The 20,071-nt window shown below is 31.4% G+C and overlaps 2 protein-coding genes across 13 annotated transcripts in view; one reads left to right on the forward strand and one right to left on the reverse strand.

Moving 5' to 3' along the window:
• Nucleotides 1–13,494: 13,494 nt before the first annotated feature.
• LOC148599197 (choline/ethanolaminephosphotransferase 1-like) overlaps nucleotides 13,495–20,071 on the forward strand; it is a 31,020-nt gene continuing 24,443 nt past the window's right edge. For 6 of the 12 annotated variants that reach the window (XM_088559050.1, XM_088559052.1, XM_088559051.1 and 3 more), the window contains exon 1: nucleotides 18,686–19,353. Coding sequence is in view for 1 of the 12 variants with exons in the window: in XM_088559053.1 (XP_088415179.1) it covers nucleotides 18,626–18,636 (11 nt within the window). In the remaining 11 variants the exon portion in view is untranslated. Of the gene's footprint in view, nucleotides 13,563–18,513; nucleotides 18,637–18,684; nucleotides 19,354–20,071 lie in introns of those variants that run through there. The other 6 variants (XM_088559049.1, XM_088559053.1, XR_015918106.1 and 3 more) reach the window with 4 other exon arrangements.
• On the reverse strand, nucleotides 14,636–14,980 carry LOC148599198 (uncharacterized). The gene has a single exon (XM_088557169.1). The coding sequence runs from the start codon at nucleotides 14,978–14,980 to the stop codon at nucleotides 14,636–14,638; it is 345 nt and encodes a 114-aa protein (XP_088413295.1).

A 20,071-nucleotide genomic window follows, 5' to 3' on the forward strand; every position in this document is an offset into this window, starting at 1 on the left:
CTAACCACATACTTAAAATGTGTTGTAACTTGAAAACTATCCTTTATGCAGGAGTATTACTTGCTTTAGGTTACCTGAATATAGATATGCTCATCATAAATAGTCAAGATAATAATTTTATTGAACTGATATCCTACAAATTCATGAAAACAAAATGCATTTCCAAATTTGGTAAAGATTAACCATAAATGCAAAAAACCAGAGCTACCATACAAAATCAGGTTCAAAAGTTGGCTAATTCATCTTAAAAGTGTTACCTGCATTGGGGTACTACTTTTTCAGCTGGTAAAGACCACTTGCTGAATATCCAACTTTACTTGAAAAACTGGCTTACTACTAATAAACATTTCAATATAATCATAAAAGTTGTTGTTTTTCTGCTAGAGTATTCATTTTCATACTGAAAATTCAGAATATCATTGCCCTGCTACAAACATGAGTTTTCTATTAAAATTCTTATATAGGTACCCTATTCCAGGCATAAGACTAATATCTCAATGTTAGCCAGAAAAGATTACTTTTGATCAAAACCTGCTGCATTGGTCAACCTAAGCAACTTCGTGGTTTATTCTGACATGGTAGATACATCAGCTGTACTATGAGTTCCAAATCATGATTTAATCCCCACTTGTGAGTTCCATATATGGAAATATTAATATCCGAACCTACTTTTTTTGTCTTTAACTGAAGGGAGCCTCTTGTTTAAAGTAAAGTATAATGACCGGTACAACCAACTGTTTTAAACTATAGATATGGTCATTTCAATTATAATAAATCCAGAAAAAAATATACCAATATCATAGTTTTAAAAAATATAGCTTTTCATATGCAGAAAATACTGATTTTAAGCCATTTTGGTACCCCAGGCAGATACAAATGGACCGCAATATGACAGGAAAAGGACTTTTTTCTTTAAAACAGATAGCTATGATGCAAGAAAAATAGTTTACTGGTATAAATATTATAATAACAATTGTCTACTTTAGGTACTTTTTGAAAAAATTCAGTTTTTATATGAAAAAAATACCATTATTTTTCTTGCCGCATTAGAATCTGTCAATTTGAACCACTAAAAAAAGTCCACTACAAAATTGGCTGATGACTTTTGTGACATTTCTGTGTTTAAATCAACCACACAGTTATATGGCAACTCATTTTAGCTATTTATTTAAAAGAAAAACAAAAAATTAAAAAAATATTCATTTTTTCATATATAAGAGGCAATGTATGAAAAATGACTATTTTCAAGTCCTAACCACATACTTAAAATGTGTTGTAACTTGAAAACTATCCTTTATGCAGGAGTATTACTTGCTTTAGGTTACCAGAATATAGATATGCTCATCATAAATAGTCAAGATAATAATTTTATTGAACTGATATCCTACAAATTCATGAAAACAAAATGCATTTCCAAATTTGGTAAAGATTAACCATAAATGCAAAAAACCAGAGCTACCATACAAAATCAGGTTCAAAAGTTGGCTAATTCATCTTAAAAGTGTTACCTGCATTGGGGTACTACTTTTTCAGCTGGTAAAGACCACTTGCTGAATATCCAACTTTACTTGAAAAACTGGCTTACTACTAATAAACATTTCAATATAATCATAAAAGTTGTTGTTTTTCTGCTAGAGTATTCATTTTCATACTGAAAATTCAGAATATCATTGCCCTGCTACAAACATGAGTTTTCTATTAAAATTCTTATATAGGTACCCTATTCCAGGCATAAGACTAATATCTCAATGTTAGCCAGAAAAGATTACTTTTGATCAAAACCTGCTGCATTGGTCAACCTAAGCAACTTCGTGGTTTATTCTGACATGGTAGATACATCAGCTGTACTATGAGTTCCAAATCATGATTTAATCCCCACTTGTGAGTTCCATATATGGAAATATTAATATCCGAACCTACTTTTTTTGTCTTTAACTCAAGGGAGCCTCTTGTTTAAAGTAAAGTATAATGACCGGTACAACCAACTGTTTTAAACTATAGATATGGTCATTTCAATTATAATAAATCCAGAAAAAAATATACCAATATCATAGTTTTAAAAAATATAGCTTTTCATATGCAGAAAATACTGATTTTAAGCCATTTTGGTACCCCAGGCAGATACAAATGGACCGCAATATGACAGGAAAAGGACTTTTTTCTTTAAAACAGATAGCTATGATGCAAGAAAAATAGTTTACTGGTATAAATATTATAATAACAATTGTCTACTTTAGGTACTTTTTGAAAAAATTCAGTTTTTATATGAAAAAAATACCATTATTTTTCTTGCCGCATTAGAATCTGTCCATTTGAACCACCAAAAAAAGTCCACTACAAAATTGGCTGATGACTTTTGTGACATTTCTGTGTTTAAATCAACCACACAGTTATATGGCAACTCATTTTAGCTATTTATTTAAAAGAAAAACAAAAAATAAAAAAAAATATTCATTTTTTCATATATAAGAGGCAATGTATGAAAAATGACTATTTTCAAGTCCTAACCACATACTTAAAATGTGTTGTAACTTGAAAACTATCCTTTATGCAGGAGTATTACTTGCTTTAGGTTACCAGAATATAGATATGCTCTTCATAAATAGTCAAGATAATAATTTTATTGAACTGATATCCTACAAATTCATGAAAACAAAATGCATTTCCAAATTTGGTAAAGATTAACCATAAATGCAAAAAACCAGAGCTACCATACAAAATCAGGTTCAAAAGTTGGCTAATTCATCTTAAAAGTGTTACCTGCATTGGGGTACTACTTTTTCAGCTGGTAAAGACCACTTGCTGAATATCCAACTTTACTTGAAAAACTGGCTTACTACTAATAAACATTTCAATATAATCATAAAAGTTGTTGTTTTTCTGCTAGAGTATTCATTTTCATACTGAAAATTCAGAATATCATTGCCCTGCTACAAACATGAGTTTTCTATTAAAATTCTTATATAGGTACCCTATTCCAGGCATAAGACTAATATCTCAATGTTAGCCAGAAAAGATTACTTTTGATCAAAACCTGCTGCATTGGTCAACCTAAGCAACTTCGTGGTTTATTCTGACATGGTAGATACATCAGCTGTACTATGAGTTCCAAATCATGATTTAATCCCCACTTGTGAGTTCCATATATGGAAATATTAATATCCGAACCTACTTTTTTTGTCTTTAACTCAAGGGAGCCTCTTGTTTAAAGTAAAGTATAATGACCGGTACAACCAACTGTTTTAAACTATAGATATGGTCATTTCAATTATAATAAATCCAGAAAAAAATATACCAATATCATAGTTTTAAAAAATATAGCTTTTCATATGCAGAAAATACTGATTTTAAGCCATTTTGGTACCCCAGGCAGATACAAATGGACCGCAATATGACAGGAAAAGGACTTTTTTCTTTAAAACAGATAGCTATGATGCAAGAAAAATAGTTTACTGGTATAAATATTATAATAACAATTGTCTACTTTAGGTACTTTTTGAAAAAATTCAGTTTTTATATGAAAAAAATACCATTATTTTTCTTGCCGCATTACAATCTGTCCATTTGAACCACCAAAAAAAGTCCACTACAAAATTGGCTGATGACTTTTGTGACATTTCTGTGTTTAAATCAACCACACAGTTATATGGCAACTCATTTTAGCTATTTATTTAAAAGAAAAACAAAAAATAAAAAAAAATATTCATTTTTTCATATATAAGAGGCAATGTATGAAAAATGACTATTTTCAAGTCCTAACCACATACTTAAAATGTGTTGTAACTTGAAAACTATCCTTTATGCAGGAGTATTACTTGCTTTAGGTTACCAGAATATAGATATGCTCTTCATAAATAGTCAAGATAATAATTTTATTGAACTGATATCCTACAAATTCATGAAAACAAAATGCATTTCCAAATTTGGTAAAGATTAACCATAAATGCAAAAAACCAGAGCTACCATACAAAATCAGGTTCAAAAGTTGGCTAATTCATCTTAAAAGTGTTACCTGCATTGGGGTACTACTTTTTCAGCTGGTAAAGACCACTTGCTGAATATCCAACTTTACTTGAAAAACTGGCTTACTACTAATAAACATTTCAATATAATCATAAAAGTTGTTGTTTTTCTGCTAGAGTATTCATTTTCATACTGAAAATTCAGAATATCATTGCCCTGCTACAAACATGAGTTTTCTATTAAAATTCTTATATAGGTACCCTATTCCAGGCATAAGACTAATATCTCAATGTTAGCCAGAAAAGATTACTTTTGATCAAAACCTGCTGCATTGGTCAACCTAAGCAACTTCGTGGTTTATTCTGACATGGTAGATACATCAGCTGTACTATGAGTTCCAAATCATGATTTAATCCCCACTTGTGAGTTCCATATATGGAAATATTAATATCCGAACCTACTTTTTTTGTCTTTAACTCAAGGGAGCCTCTTGTTTAAAGTAAAGTATAATGACCGGTACAACCAACTGTTTTAAACTATAGATATGGTCATTTCAATTATAATAAATCCAGAAAAAAATATACCAATATCATAGTTTTAAAAAATATAGCTTTTCATATGCAGAAAATACTGATTTTAAGCCATTTTGGTACCCCAGGCAGATACAAATGGACCGCAATATGACAGGAAAAGGACTTTTTTCTTTAAAACAGATAGCTATGATGCAAGAAAAATAGTTTACTGGTATAAATATTATAATAACAATTGTCTACTTTAGGTACTTTTTGAAAAAATTCAGTTTTTATATGAAAAAAATACCATTATTTTTCTTGCCGCATTAGAATCTGTCAATTTGAACCACTAAAAAAAGTCCACTACAAAATTGGCTGATGACTTTTGTGACATTTCTGTGTTTAAATCAACCACACAGTTATATGGCAACTCATTTTAGCTATTTATTTAAAAGAAAAACAAAAAATAAAAAAAATATTCATTTTTTCATATATAAGAGGCAATGTATGAAAAATGACTATTTTCAAGTCCTAACCACATACTTAAAATGTGTTGTAACTTGAAAACTATCCTTTATGCAGGAGTATTACTTGCTTTAGGTTACCAGAATATAGATATGCTCTTCATAAATAGTCAAGATAATAATTTTATTGAACTGATATCCTACAAATTCATGAAAACAAAATGCATTTCCAAATTTGGTAAAGATTAACCATAAATGCAAAAAACCAGAGCTACCATACAAAATCAGGTTCAAAAGTTGGCTAATTCATCTTAAAAGTGTTACCTGCATTGGGGTACTACTTTTTCAGCTGGTAAAGACCACTTGCTGAATATCCAACTTTACTTGAAAAACTGGCTTACTACTAATAAACATTTCAATATAATCATAAAAGTTGTTGTTTTTCTGCTAGAGTATTCATTTTCATACTGAAAATTCAGAATATCATTGCCCTGCTACAAACATGAGTTTTCTATTAAAATTCTTATATAGGTACCCTATTCCAGGCATAAGACTAATATCTCAATGTTAGCCAGAAAAGATTACTTTTGATCAAAACCTGCTGCATTGGTCAACCTAAGCAACTTCGTGGTTTATTCTGACATGGTAGATACATCAGCTGTACTATGAGTTCCAAATCATGATTTAATCCCCACTTGTGAGTTCCATATATGGAAATATTAATATCCGAACCTACTTTTTTTGTCTTTAACTCAAGGGAGCCTCTTGTTTAAAGTAAAGTATAATGACCGGTACAACCAACTGTTTTAAACTATAGATATGGTCATTTCAATTATAATAAATCCAGAAAAAAATATACCAATATCATAGTTTTAAAAAATATAGCTTTTCATATGCAGAAAATACTGATTTTAAGCCATTTTGGTACCCCAGGCAGATACAAATGGACCGCAATATGACAGGAAAAGGACTTTTTTCTTTAAAACAGATAGCTATGATGCAAGAAAAATAGTTTACTGGTATAAATATTATAATAACAATTGTCTACTTTAGGTACTTTTTGAAAAAATTCAGTTTTTATATGAAAAAAATACCATTATTTTTCTTGCCGCATTAGAATCTGTCCATTTGAACCACTAAAAAAAGTCCACTACAAAATTGGCTGATGACTTTTGTGACATTTCTGTGTTTAAATCAACCACACAGTTATATGGCAACTCATTTTAGCTATTTATTTAAAAGAAAAACAAAAAATTAAAAAAATATTCATTTTTTCATATATAAGAGGCAATGTATGAAAAATGACTATTTTCAAGTCCTAACCACATACTTAAAATGTGTTGTAACTTGAAAACTATCCTTTATGCAGGAGTATTACTTGCTTTAGGTTACCAGAATATAGATATGCTCATCATAAATAGTCAAGATAATAATTTTATTGAACTGATATCCTACAAATTCATGAAAACAAAATGCATTTCCAAATTTGGTAAAGATTAACCATAAATGCAAAAAACCAGAGCTACCATACAAAATCAGGTTCAAAAGTTGGCTAATTCATCTTAAAAGTGTTACCTGCATTGGGGTACTACTTTTTCAGCTGGTAAAGACCACTTGCTGAATATCCAACTTTACTTGAAAAACTGGCTTACTACTAATAAACATTTCAATATAATCATAAAAGTTGTTGTTTTTCTGCTAGAGTATTCATTTTCATACTGAAAATTCAGAATATCATTGCCCTGCTACAAACATGAGTTTTCTATTAAAATTCTTATATAGGTACCCTATTCCAGGCATAAGACTAATATCTCAATGTTAGCCAGAAAAGATTACTTTTGATCAAAACCTGCTGCATTGGTCAACCTAAGCAACTTCGTGGTTTATTCTGACATGGTAGATACATCAGCTGTACTATGAGTTCCAAATCATGATTTAATCCCCACTTGTGAGTTCCATATATGGAAATATTAATATCCGAACCTACTTTTTTTGTCTTTAACTCAAGGGAGCCTCTTGTTTAAAGTAAAGTATAATGACCGGTACAACCAACTGTTTTAAACTATAGATATGGTCATTTCAATTATAATAAATCCAGAAAAAAATATACCAATATCATAGTTTTAAAAAATATAGCTTTTCATATGCAGAAAATACTGATTTTAAGCCATTTTGGTACCCCAGGCAGATACAAATGGACCGCAATATGACAGGAAAAGGACTTTTTTCTTTAAAACAGATAGCTATGATGCAAGAAAAATAGTTTACTGGTATAAATATTATAATAACAATTGTCTACTTTAGGTACTTTTTGAAAAAATTCAGTTTTTATATGAAAAAAATACCATTATTTTTCTTGCCGCATTAGAATCTGTCCATTTGAACCACTAAAAAAAGTCCACTACAAAATTGGCTGATGACTTTTGTGACATTTCTGTGTTTAAATCAACCACACAGTTATATGGCAACTCATTTTAGCTATTTATTTAAAAGAAAAACAAAAAATTAAAAAAATATTCATTTTTTCATATATAAGAGGCAATGTATGAAAAATGACTATTTTCAAGTCCTAACCACATACTTAAAATGTGTTGTAACTTGAAAACTATCCTTTATGCAGGAGTATTACTTGCTTTAGGTTACCAGAATATAGATATGCTCATCATAAATAGTCAAGATAATAATTTTATTGAACTGATATCCTACAAATTCATGAAAACAAAATGCATTTCCAAATTTGGTAAAGATTAACCATAAATGCAAAAAACCAGAGCTACCATACAAAATCAGGTTCAAAAGTTGGCTAATTCATCTTAAAAGTGTTACCTGCATTGGGGTACTACTTTTTCAGCTGGTAAAGACCACTTGCTGAATATCCAACTTTACTTGAAAAACTGGCTTACTACTAATAAACATTTCAATATAATCATAAAAGTTGTTGTTTTTCTGCTAGAGTATTCATTTTCATACTGAAAATTCAGAATATCATTGCCCTGCTACAAACATGAGTTTTCTATTAAAATTCTTATATAGGTACCCTATTCCAGGCATAAGACTAATATCTCAATGTTAGCCAGAAAAGATTACTTTTGATCAAAACCTGCTGCATTGGTCAACCTAAGCAACTTCGTGGTTTATTCTGACATGGTAGATACATCAGCTGTACTATGAGTTCCAAATCATGATTTAATCCCCACTTGTGAGTTCCATATATGGAAATATTAATATCCGAACCTACTTTTTTTGTCTTTAACTCAAGGGAGCCTCTTGTTTAAAGTAAAGTATAATGACCGGTACAACCAACTGTTTTAAACTATAGATATGGTCATTTCAATTATAATAAATCCAGAAAAAAATATACCAATATCATAGTTTTAAAAAATATAGCTTTTCATATGCAGAAAATACCGATTTTCAGCCATTTTGGTACCCCAGGCAGATACAAATGGACCTCAATATGACAGGAAAAGGACTTTTTTCTTTAAAGCAGATAGCTATGATGCAAGAAAAATAGTTTACTGGTATAAATATTATAATAACAATTGTCTACTTTAGGTACTTTTTGAAAAAATTCAGTTTTTATATGAAAAAAATACCATTATTTTTCTTGCCGCATTAGAATCTGTCCATTTGAACCACTAAAAAAAGTCCACTAAAAAATTGGCTGATGACTTTTGTGACATTTCTGTGTTTAAATCAACCACACAGTTATATGGCAACTCATTTTAGCTAATTATTTAAAAGAAAAACAAAAAATAAAAAAAATATTCATTTTTTCATATATAAGAGGCAATGTATGAAAAATGACTATTTTCAAGTCCTAACCACATACTTAAAATGTGTTGTAACTTGAAAACTATCCTTTATGCAGGAGTATTACTTGCTTTAGGTTACCTGAATATAGATATGCTCATCATAAATAGTCAAGATAATAATTTTATTGAACTGATATCCTACAAATTCATGAAAACAAAATGCATTTCCAAATTTGGTAAAGATTAACCATAAATGCAAAAAACCAGAGCTACCATACAAAATCAGGTTCAAAAGTTGGCTAATTCATCTTAAAAGTGTTACCTGCATTGGGGTACTACTTTTTCAGCTGGTAAAGACCACTTGCTGAATATCCAACTTTACTTGAAAAACTGGCTTACTACTAATAAACATTTCAATATAATCATAAAAGTTGTTGTTTTTCTGCTAGAGTATTCATTTTCATACTGAAAATTCAGAATATCATTGCCCTGCTACAAACATGAGTTTTCTATTAAAATTCTTATATAGGTACCCTATTCCAGGCATAAGACTAATATCTCAATGTTAGCCAGAAAAGATTACTTTTGATCAAAACCTGCTGCATTAGTCAACCTAAGCAACTTCGTGGTTTATTCTGACATGGTAGATACATCAGCTGTACTATGAGTTCCAAATCATGATTTAATCCCCACTTGTGAGTTCCATATATGGAAATATTAATATCCGAATCTACTTTTTTTGTCTTTAACTCAAGGGAGCCTCTTGTTTAAAGTAAAGTATAATGACCGGTACAACCAACTGTTTTAAACTATAGATATGGTCATTTCAATTATAATAAATCCAGAAAAAAATATACCAATATCATAGTTTTAAAAAATATAGCTTTTCATATGCAGAAAATACCGATTTTAAGCCATTTTGGTACCCCAGGCAGATACAAATGGACCTCAATATGACAGGAAAAGGACTTTTTTCTTTAAAACAGATAGCTATGATGCAAGAAAAATAGTTCACTGGTATAAATATTATAATAACAATTGTCTACTTTAGGTACTTTTTGAAAAAATTCAGTTTTTATATGAAAAAAATACCATTATTTTTCTTGCCGCATTAGAATCTGTCCATTTGAACCACTAAAAAAAGTCCACTAAAAAATTGGCTGATGACTTTTGTGACATTTCTGTGTTTAAATCAACCACACAGTTATATGGCAACTCATTTTAGCTAATTATTTAAAAGAAAAACAAAAAATAAAAAAAATATTCATTTTTTCATATATAAGAGGCAATGTATGAAAAATGACTATTTTCAAGTCCTAACTACATACTTAAAATGTGTTGTAACTTGAAAACTATCCTTTATGCAGGAGTATTACTTGCTTTAGGTTACCTGAATATAGATATGCTCATCATAAATAGTCAAGATAATAATTTTATTGAACTGATATCCTACAAATTCATGAAAACAAAATGCATTTCCAAATTTGGTAAAGATTAACCATAAATGCAAAAAACCAGAGCTATCATACAAAATCAGGTTCAAAAGTTGGCTAATTCATCTTAAAAGTGTTACCTGCATTGGGGTACTACTTTTTCAGCTGTTACAGAGCACTTGCTGAATATCCAACTTTACTTGAAAAGCTGGCTTACTACTAATAAACATTTCAATATAATCATAAAAGTTGTTGTTTTTCTGCTAGAGTATTCATTTTCATACTGAAAATTCAGAATATCATTGCCCTGCTACAAACATGAGTTTTCTATTAAAATTCTTATATAGGTACCCTATTCCAGGCATAAGACTAATATCTCAATGTTAGCCAGAAAAGATTACTTTTGATCAAAACCAGCTGCATTAGTCAACCTAAGCAACTTCGTGGTTTATTTTAACATGGTAGATACATGAGCTGTACTATGAGTTCCAAATCATGATTTAATCCCCACTTGTGAGTTCCATATATGGAAATATTAATATCCGAACCTACTTTTTTGTCTTTAACTCGAGGGAGCCTCTTGTTTAAAGTAAAGTATAATGACCGGTACAACCAACTGTTTTAAACTATAGATACGGTCATTTCAATTATAATAAATCCAGAAAAAAATATACCAATATCATAGTTTTAAAAAACATAGCTTTTCATATGCAGAAAATACCGATTTTAAGCCATTTTGGTACCACAGGCAGATACAAATGGACCTCAATATGACAGGAAAAGGACTTTTTTCTTTAAAACAGATAGCTATGATGCAAGAAAAATAGTTTACTGGTATAAATATTATAATAACAATTGTCTACTTTAGGTACTTTTTGAAAAAATTCAGTTTTTATATGAAAAAAATACCATTATTTTTCTTGCCGCATTAGAATCTGTCCATTTGAACCACTAAAAAAAGTCCACTAAAAAATTGGCTGATGACTTTTGTGACATTTCTGTGTTTAAATCAACCACACAGTTATATGGCAACTCATTTTAGCTAATTATTTAAAAGAAAAACAAAAAATAAAAAAAATATTCATTTTTTCATATATAAGAGGCAATGTATGAAAAATGACTATTTTCAAGTCCTAACTACATACATAAAATGTGTTGTAACTTGAAAACTATCCTTTATGCAGGAGTATTACTTGCTTTAGGTTACCTGAATATAGATATGCTCATCATAAATAGTCAAGATAATAATTTTATTGAACTGATATCCTACAAATTCATGAAAACAAAATGCATTTCCAAATTTGGTAAAGATTAACCATAAATGCAAAAAACCAGAGCTATCATACAAAATCAGGTTCAAAAGTTGGCTAATTCATCTTAAAAGTGTTACCTGCATTGGGGTACTACTTTTTCAGCTGTTACAGAGCACTTGCTGAATATCCAACTTTACTTGAAAAGCTGGCTTACTACTAATAAACATTTCAATATAATCATAAAAGTTGTTGTTTTTCTGCTAGAGTATTCATTTTCATACTGAAAATTCAGAATATCATTGCCCTGCTACAAACATGAGTTTTCTATTAAAATTCTTATATAGGTACCCTATTCCAGGCATAAGACTAATATCTCAATGTTAGCCAGAAAAGATTACTTTTGATCAAAACCAGCTGCATTAGTCAACCTAAGCAACTTCGTGGTTTATTCTAACATGGTAGATACATGAGCTGTACTATGAGTTCCAAATCATGATTTAATCCCCACTTGTGAGTTCCATATATGGAAATATTAATATCCGAACCTACTTTTTTGTCTTTAACTCGAGGGAGCCTCTTGTTTAAAGTAAAGTATAATGACCGGTACAACCAACTGTTTTAAACTATAGATACGGTCATTTCAATTATAATAAATCCAGAAAAAAATATACCAATATCATAGTTTTAAAAAATATAGCTTTTCATATGCAGAAAATACTGATTTTAAGCCATTTTGGTACCCCAGGCAGATACAAATGGACCGCAATATGACAGGAAAAGGACTTTTTTCTTTAAAACAGATAGCTATGATGCAAGAAAAATAGTTTACTGGTATAAATATTATAATAACAATTGTCTACTTTAGGTACATTTTGAAATAATTCAGTTTTTATATGAAAAAAATACCATTATTTTTCTTGCCGCATTAGAATCTGTCCATTTGAACCACTAAAAAAAGTCCACTAAAAAATTGGCTGATGACTTTTGGGACATTTCTGTGTTTAAATCAACCACACAGTTATATGGCAACTCATTTTAGCTAATTATTTAAAAGAAAAACAAAAAATAAAAAAAATATTCATTTTTTCATATATAAGAGGCAATGTATGAAAAATGACTATTTTCAAGTCCTAACCACATACTTAAAATGTGTTGTAACTTGAAAACTATCCTTTATGCAGGAGTATTACTTGCTTTAGATTACCTGAATATAGATATGCTCATCATAAATAGTCAAGATAATAATTTTATTGAACTGATATCCTACAAATTCATGAAAACAAAATGCATTTCCAAATTTGGTAAAGATTAACCATAAATGCAAAAAACCAGAGCTACCATACAAAATCAGGTTCAAAAGTTGGCTAATTCATCTTAAAAGTGTTACCTGCATTGGGGTACTACTTTTTCAGCTGGTAAAGACCACTTGCTGAATATCCAACTTTACTTGAAAAACTGGCTTACTAGGTCTCAGTATCGTATTAATTTTCCCATAGACTTCTATAGTCAAGTGCATATTTTTAGGATTTTTTAAAAAATATGTTAATTGATTCAATAAAACTTTCACTTATGTAGCATTTCTAAGGACATGTGAAAAAATAATTTTCCGCAAAGAAAATAGGGTGAGTCCACGAAGATTGGACAGAAAATTAGTCTTGGACTATAAATAACCATTTTCCCAACTTTCACTTTCGTTTTGCACTCACCAAACCAACCTTTTGAGGGGAACATTTTTATGATATTATGTTAGATTTTCTTTTAAAAAAGTTCTTCATCTTACAGCGTGATGTTTGCTCTATTCTTTAAGTCATTGTTCATATCTTTTGACAAAATATTAGTTTGTAGAGAGGCAAAAAGAAAATGCTCTATATTTTTATAGCATCTATGTTTTGAAGTACACATGCTCAGGGATATGCAATACGATACTGGTACGAAATTTGATCTTTATCATTCCAGCGCTTGATTAATAAAATTTCTAGTATGTCAAAAAATGTGTCTGATCAAGCGCAGGTGTGATTCAGACTTGAGAATTAATCAATAGATCGATCTAGTAAATACCGGCACGAGACCGCAATTAATTTTCAAGTGCATTTCAATATACACAGTTGAGCAGATTAAGCAGATTAAAAAAAATTCCACCGGCGCAAACTGAATAAAACTTCTCTGATTTGGAGGATTGATGGTAAATATTTCTGTAGGAGTATTACTGTAAAATCTGGAATAAAATCTCATACATTTAATTTAATTTTCTGTGAATGTGCCATTGGCTCTAATATTTCTACTGGTGATAAAATCAACTAATTCATCCAATGTATTAAGTTCCAACCATTGTAACAAGAGGAAAAGAGAACCATTCATTAATTGACACCACTGATTTAAATTCTGCTTATTAAATGATGTTGTATCTTGAGCATGAGGAACTGTGTGAAGATAAGTTAAACTATTTTTACTGCAAGCTTGTGCCTCACATGACCAATACACCGTAGTTGGTGACCAAAACCATGGGACATGTGTCCTAAAAATGTGCCTCTTGATATGCAATTTCTTAGGTATGTCACAAATTGGACAAAACTTCATGTTGCTTGGTAGCAGTTCTTTTGGAATTCTTTCATAAGACGATAAACCTTTAGGTAAACTATTGTCTGAAGGAAATGTGACATGAAATTTAGTCTGGGAGGTAGATGGCGCCTCTTCACGATCTCCAGTTTGCTTTTTCAATGTCTGTAGGGTTTCCGAGTCTAATGTCGGACTTAAGGCGTACAACGTTAACAGTCCTGGTCCACTCATCTTTATTTACTGTAACTTCAAATCCATCGAAATGACTAGCAGACTCATCATCATCCTTCTCATGTGTCTCTGACATACTTTCTCCCACTTCATCAACCACTAGCTAATCTTCACCTTCCATAAAATCCTCTATATCTGAGATTTCATCTGCTGTCGCATTGGCTTCTACTATTAGAAACGGCCCTTTCCAGGGTGCTTTAAGTTTTTGCTATGACCAACTTAAGTCGATGAATCATAAAGATACACTATATCTCCAACATTGTTTCTACGTTCAACAAGTCTCAAATCATAATCCCGCTTTTTCCTCAGCTGTGCTGTTTTCAATTTTTCTCTTGCAAAATGGTGGATTTTACTCATATTTGCAGCTAGTTCAATAACCTAAGGGTCTTTTTCTTTGCCCCTTTTAACATCTGGTGATAAACCAAAGAGTAAATGTATTGGCTGTCTTGTCTCTCTTCCTAACATTAGTTAATTTGCTGTAAACCCAGTATTTCTATTCACTGTCAAATGTATTGCCATTGCATGTACTGGTAAATCTCTATCCCACAATCTATTTTTCTTTTCAATATAACATCGGATCATTGCTAATACCACGGTATTGTATCTTTCAATTTGTCTATTTGATGAAGGTCTATAGGGTGTTGTTTTTGTTTTGGCTATTTCCAAAAGGTCACATAAGGTTGCAAATAATTTGCTTTCAAAGTTCCTAGCTTGGTCAGTGTGTATTTCTAGAGGACATCCAAAGGTAGTGATGAAATGAATTAGTACCTTTTTAGCAGTTAGTAATGCAGACTGTTCCGGAAGTGCAGCCATTTCTATCTATTTTGTAAACTGGTCTATCATCATGAGAACATAGCGATTACCATCTTCACTTTCATTGAACGGGCCAAGTATGTCTAAATGCAATCTTTCCATTGGTGTCCCAGCATGGAAGGAACCTAATCCAAATTTTGGGTTTATATTTGTCTTTTTATTGCTATTACAGATATTACATGTCAGAACATAGTATGTGATGACACTCCCATGCGATGCCAAATAAATGACTGTTTGATGCGTTGTAAGGTTTTTTCTACCCCTAAATGACCTGCTACTTTCATTATGACAGTGGTGTAATATTTCTTTCTTTAAATCTGACGGAACTACTAAACATAAGCTTTTTTTTCTATCTTTTCTAAATATCTGTAATACAGAACATGATTATGGAATTCTAAGCAAAATCTACTTAGCCACATATATCTAGTAGCTGGACTGTTAAGTCTCAGGGTTGCTTGTGTTGGTTGTTCACCTGTTTCTAACCACTGAATCACAGGTGATATGTCATTATCATTTTCTTGCATTTCCCTAAGCTTTGAACTGGAATATTCTAGTGCCCAGTTACTATTTGGTGTTTCTAAGTTTTCTTCTGAGTATGACAAAGTTTCATTAGGGTCAACTGAATGATTTATTTGCAATGGTTCACCATCTATATATGGCAATGTCATATCTAAATCTTGATCACTGGGTGTTGAAAGGGCGTCAAGCCCTACAGGTTTGATTTTGCTATCCTAATTTCTGCTTGTGGTTCTTTAATTTCTTTCTTTGACAAAGCAATGACATCATCCACATCACTTTCAAATCTGCGTCATTGGTTATCTGCTCTTGTACAGTACTTACATCCTCCGCATGGCAAATTTTTTAGCTGTTCACCTGCAATGTAACAATTGCATTCTGAAAGTTCATTTGGAATTCGACTCATCCCATCACCATTTGTGTGGTTTTTACCTGGCCTATGTATAATTTCCAACTGTGCTAGCTCCTCTAACCATCTGTCTAGTTGTCCTTCAATATGTTTAAACCGTAAGAGCCAAACTAAACTGTTGTAATAAGTTCTAAGAGTGAAGCGTCTTCCTAATAAATAATGTCTAAAATGTCTACAAAATTTTACAACAGCTAACAATTCTTTCCTTGTTGTGCAATATTTCCTTTGGGGTTTTAAAAGTACAGGACTTGCATAGCAAATGTCTTTTTCTTGTCTATCCTGTACTTGTAAAAGCACCGCTCCTATGGTGTTATAAGAAGCGTCTGTGTCTAATATCAATTCATCGTTTGGCGTTGGATATGCCAAAACAAGGTGCTGATGTTAATGCCTTCTTTATCTTTTGAAAGCCTCCTCGTGGCGTTTAAGCCATAAAAATCCTTCGGCATGTGCTAGTTCATATAGATAGTATGTTAGATCTGCAAATTTATTGATATCATCTCTATGATAATTTGTAAAACCTAAAAAATGACATTAGGTCTTTTAGGTTTGTTGGTCTAGGCCACTTTATTACTGCTTTTATCTTGAATGGTGCGACAGAAATACCATTTGCATTGACAAATTTGCCTATAAACACTTCTTTTTGGGAAAGCTCACATTTTCGTGGTTTTAATTTCAAGTTATGCTCTCTGAACCTTTCAAATACATTTTTCAGATTTTGTAATGCATCCTCAAAGTTTTTCCCTATTACAACTACATCATCAATATATACCAATACTTCTGTCCATATCAAACCTCTAAGAACTAGTTGCATGGTTCTCTGGAATGTAGCTGGAGCATTGCATAACCCCATACCCATGCGAGTATGCTCAAATAATCCATATTCGGTTATGAATGCTGTTTTCTTACAGTCTTTGTCTGCTATTTTGATCTGATAATAACCCGAGGCTAAGTCCAAAATTCCAAAATACTTGTTCCCTTGCAACGCGTCTAAACATTCTTCTATTATCGACAATGAAAAACAATCTTTGACGGTCTTACTATTTAAAAGACGATAATCTAAGCACCAGCGTACTGAGTTGTCTTTCTTTTTAATTAATACAGGTACTGATGCCCAGTCAGAGATACTTGGTCTTATCATACCTGCCTCTAACATTTTATTAAGTTGTTTTTGTTCTGCCTCGTGGAAGCCTAATGGTGTTCTACGCATGTTAAGCTTTACTGATGACAAATTTCCAGTATCTATCTTGTGTTGAACTATAGTAAAACACCCTAACTCTAAGTCATGTTTAGTGTTTCTTTTAATTTCAATTTTTTGTCCGATCAACAGCTACTTTGGATTGCCGTACTTGCATTGCCTTTTTTTTAATCTTTCTTAACTGTCTCATCAACAGATTCTGCTTGCCCTATACATTTACCTCGATGTAACTTTGCTGAGAAGTTGGAATCATTAATAACATTTACTCTGCCTATTTCACCATTGCAAAGTGCAGCTGATATTAAAATGTTTTTATTGACTACGTATGGCTCTATTATATAATCTTCCGTAGGAGGCGTGTCAACCTCAACATGAATGATCATGACTGTATCAGCTGGTATAGTTGTGGTGTTAGGAACTATAACTCTCGACACTTTAACTTCAGAGTTGGTGTTTACCAGTTTTAAAGGAATTTCTTCTTGTGCAAATGATACTGTATTTTTATGCAGGTTTAATACAGCTCTCTGTGATGATAGCATCGACCTTTGTTTCGGTGTCATAGATATTGACCTCTGACATTGATTTATTATTACTTTCATAGAATTGCAAGCTATTTCTCTGATCTTGCATTAGCATATCATTAATTACTAATTTTGTCTCTACTGTTTCAACAAGTTTACTAATGTCTGACCTAACTTCTTGTCTAAACTGATCATGAGACATTTCTAGCCTAGTAACCCTATCTTCTAATAAGAGCAAGAGATTCACGGGTCCAATCTCATTTCTTTTCTTGATAAGACGTCTTGCCTTAGTTAAGTCGAGTTCCTCTAAATTTTTAAACTGAGTCTCGGTTGCGATTTGAACATTTAATGTTGGAAGCCATTTTTCAATTTTATTGTCTTTAATAAAGTCTTTATGTCAGGAATTATATTTGATATTTGATAGCGTACGCCATTACATTATTCTAAACAATTGGTACAAGTTGATAGTAATAGTCTGATGAAATAGTTCTTGCAATTCTAAATTTTGTGTGCTTTATCTATTTTTATAATTTAATATTCATGTAAAGTAATTATTTTCATTTTCTGTCTGTTGATAATTTACTATGCTGGGTACAAGGCGTTTAACCTAAATACTAGCATTCATATATAGTGCCCGACATGATTTACTCTGATTTTCCTTTTTTATTTTTTGTCTCATGCACTTCTCCATTGTTTTCTTTTTTCACTGCAACAATCATTTCAATAATACATGATAGATGTATAACATTTTAATTATCATGTGTATTTGTAGTAAACAGACAATCATTCATTTAATAATAAAGCGTAACGCCTAAAAACTATAGCACACGTTGTTTGTTTCAATTCATTTTTACACTTCCGATTTATTTTTGTTTACAACTTTTATAAATAGCTCATCGTAAAAATAGAATGGCGACCTCGACCTGTTACAATCTGATGCTCTCTGAAAGACGCTTGACGAAGGAAGAAATGTTGACGATACATTCCAAGGAAGAACTATTTATATGAATAAAAGGTGACTCATGACATGGAAGTGTATTTATTTTGTCACATATGCATTCATTTTTCAATGTGTAAGGAACGCATATCTAGAGCATGACAAAGTCCGAGATACGAAACACGTGGTAAACAATTCACTAAAATGAAAGTAAAAATATCACTACAAACGATTAATTATGACCGCTTGTCGACGACGCCAATTGTCGTAAGCGTGGACGATAAAGGGGCGAGGTTTAATGAACCTACCAAACCCGAATAATTACTAAGTAATTTATTACATATGTGTACCTGTTGAAGTCTGAAGTGAATCTGCTGAGTTGTTGCTAAAGTGTCCCGAAGTCTCATCTGAAGCTCCTAATTGGTCCCCGAATAGATGTTATTCGTTCTTCGTTTATCTCCGGAGGTTGCTGGTGTATTGAGGTTACCATTGGGGGAATAACTAATGACCCGTGTATACGACAAAAAGTTGTACAGAGCTTGTATTTCCTATTTGATTTATCGACTTTAAATAAGGTTTACTTGACTTGATCACCTGCCTGTACTGTCATTACACATTCAAATCGTCTCGGGTAGCTACTTCAGAAATACTACCGGAATTTATGTCTGCACCGGAAAGGGAAGACAACTCTAGATGAAAATTCCTGCGTTGGTCTTCCTCATGTTTCACGTGCAGGACATAATCGTATGATTCAGTTGTGGAATAATTTTGTTAGGTTGACATTTTGAATTGGAGGTAAGAAGTAGATCAAATATAAAGCTATAACAGATGCATACATTAACCAAGGATATCAAATACGCGCAATTGCCTTTTTTTTCTTGAACAGGTTTTCTTCTCTTTTGCAAATATTTTTTTTGTAATATGCGCTGGCACTCAACGGCACTTCCAACAGACGATAATTTTTGTAAAAAAAATCCCGACTGAGTGTTTCATCAAAATATACTATTATGTGAATACGTGTGAAAACTGGATTTGGGAAATATGAGGTTAAGAGTTAAATCCCTTGGTTATAGTTTTTTTTTCTCTATGTATTGTTAAAAACTTTTTTTTTTATAAAAATCATCAAAATAAAAAAACTATATAAATATTTTTTACATACACTTGAAAACATTACATATACAAATTGAACACAAAGTAAAGGGGGGGAATTGGAAAATCACATCAATATATTAAATAACAGTTGACAACTAGCATAAGTATACATTTTCACTGAAACATACATTGGCATGTTAAATGAATGCTGCTTTACAGAGTGTAGGTTATTTATTCAATAGAGGGGGTTTCAACTGGGATTGCCTTTCCTTTGTTACATTGCTTCCCTTGTTATTAGCAAAAATTATTAGAAATAAGTTATTTAAATTGTATATAAAGAAGATTACTAGTAAACTTTTATAAGAGTCATTTTTTACAGATAATCATGCTTCTAGTTATACCTTCATGACAATCTGGTTTT

Source organism: Perna viridis, chromosome 13 (assembly GCF_037379345.1).
Source record: "Perna viridis isolate PV_CMFRI_1.1 ecotype Kerala chromosome 13, ASM3737934v1, whole genome shotgun sequence".
Taxonomy (NCBI): domain Eukaryota; kingdom Metazoa; phylum Mollusca; class Bivalvia; order Mytilida; family Mytilidae; genus Perna; species Perna viridis.

What these genes read in the sequence shown, in the direction of transcription:
- LOC148599198 (XM_088557169.1), bottom strand. Translation starts at nt 14,980, where the DNA reads ATGGCTGCACTTCCGGAACAGTCTGCATTACTAACTGCTAAAAAGGTA.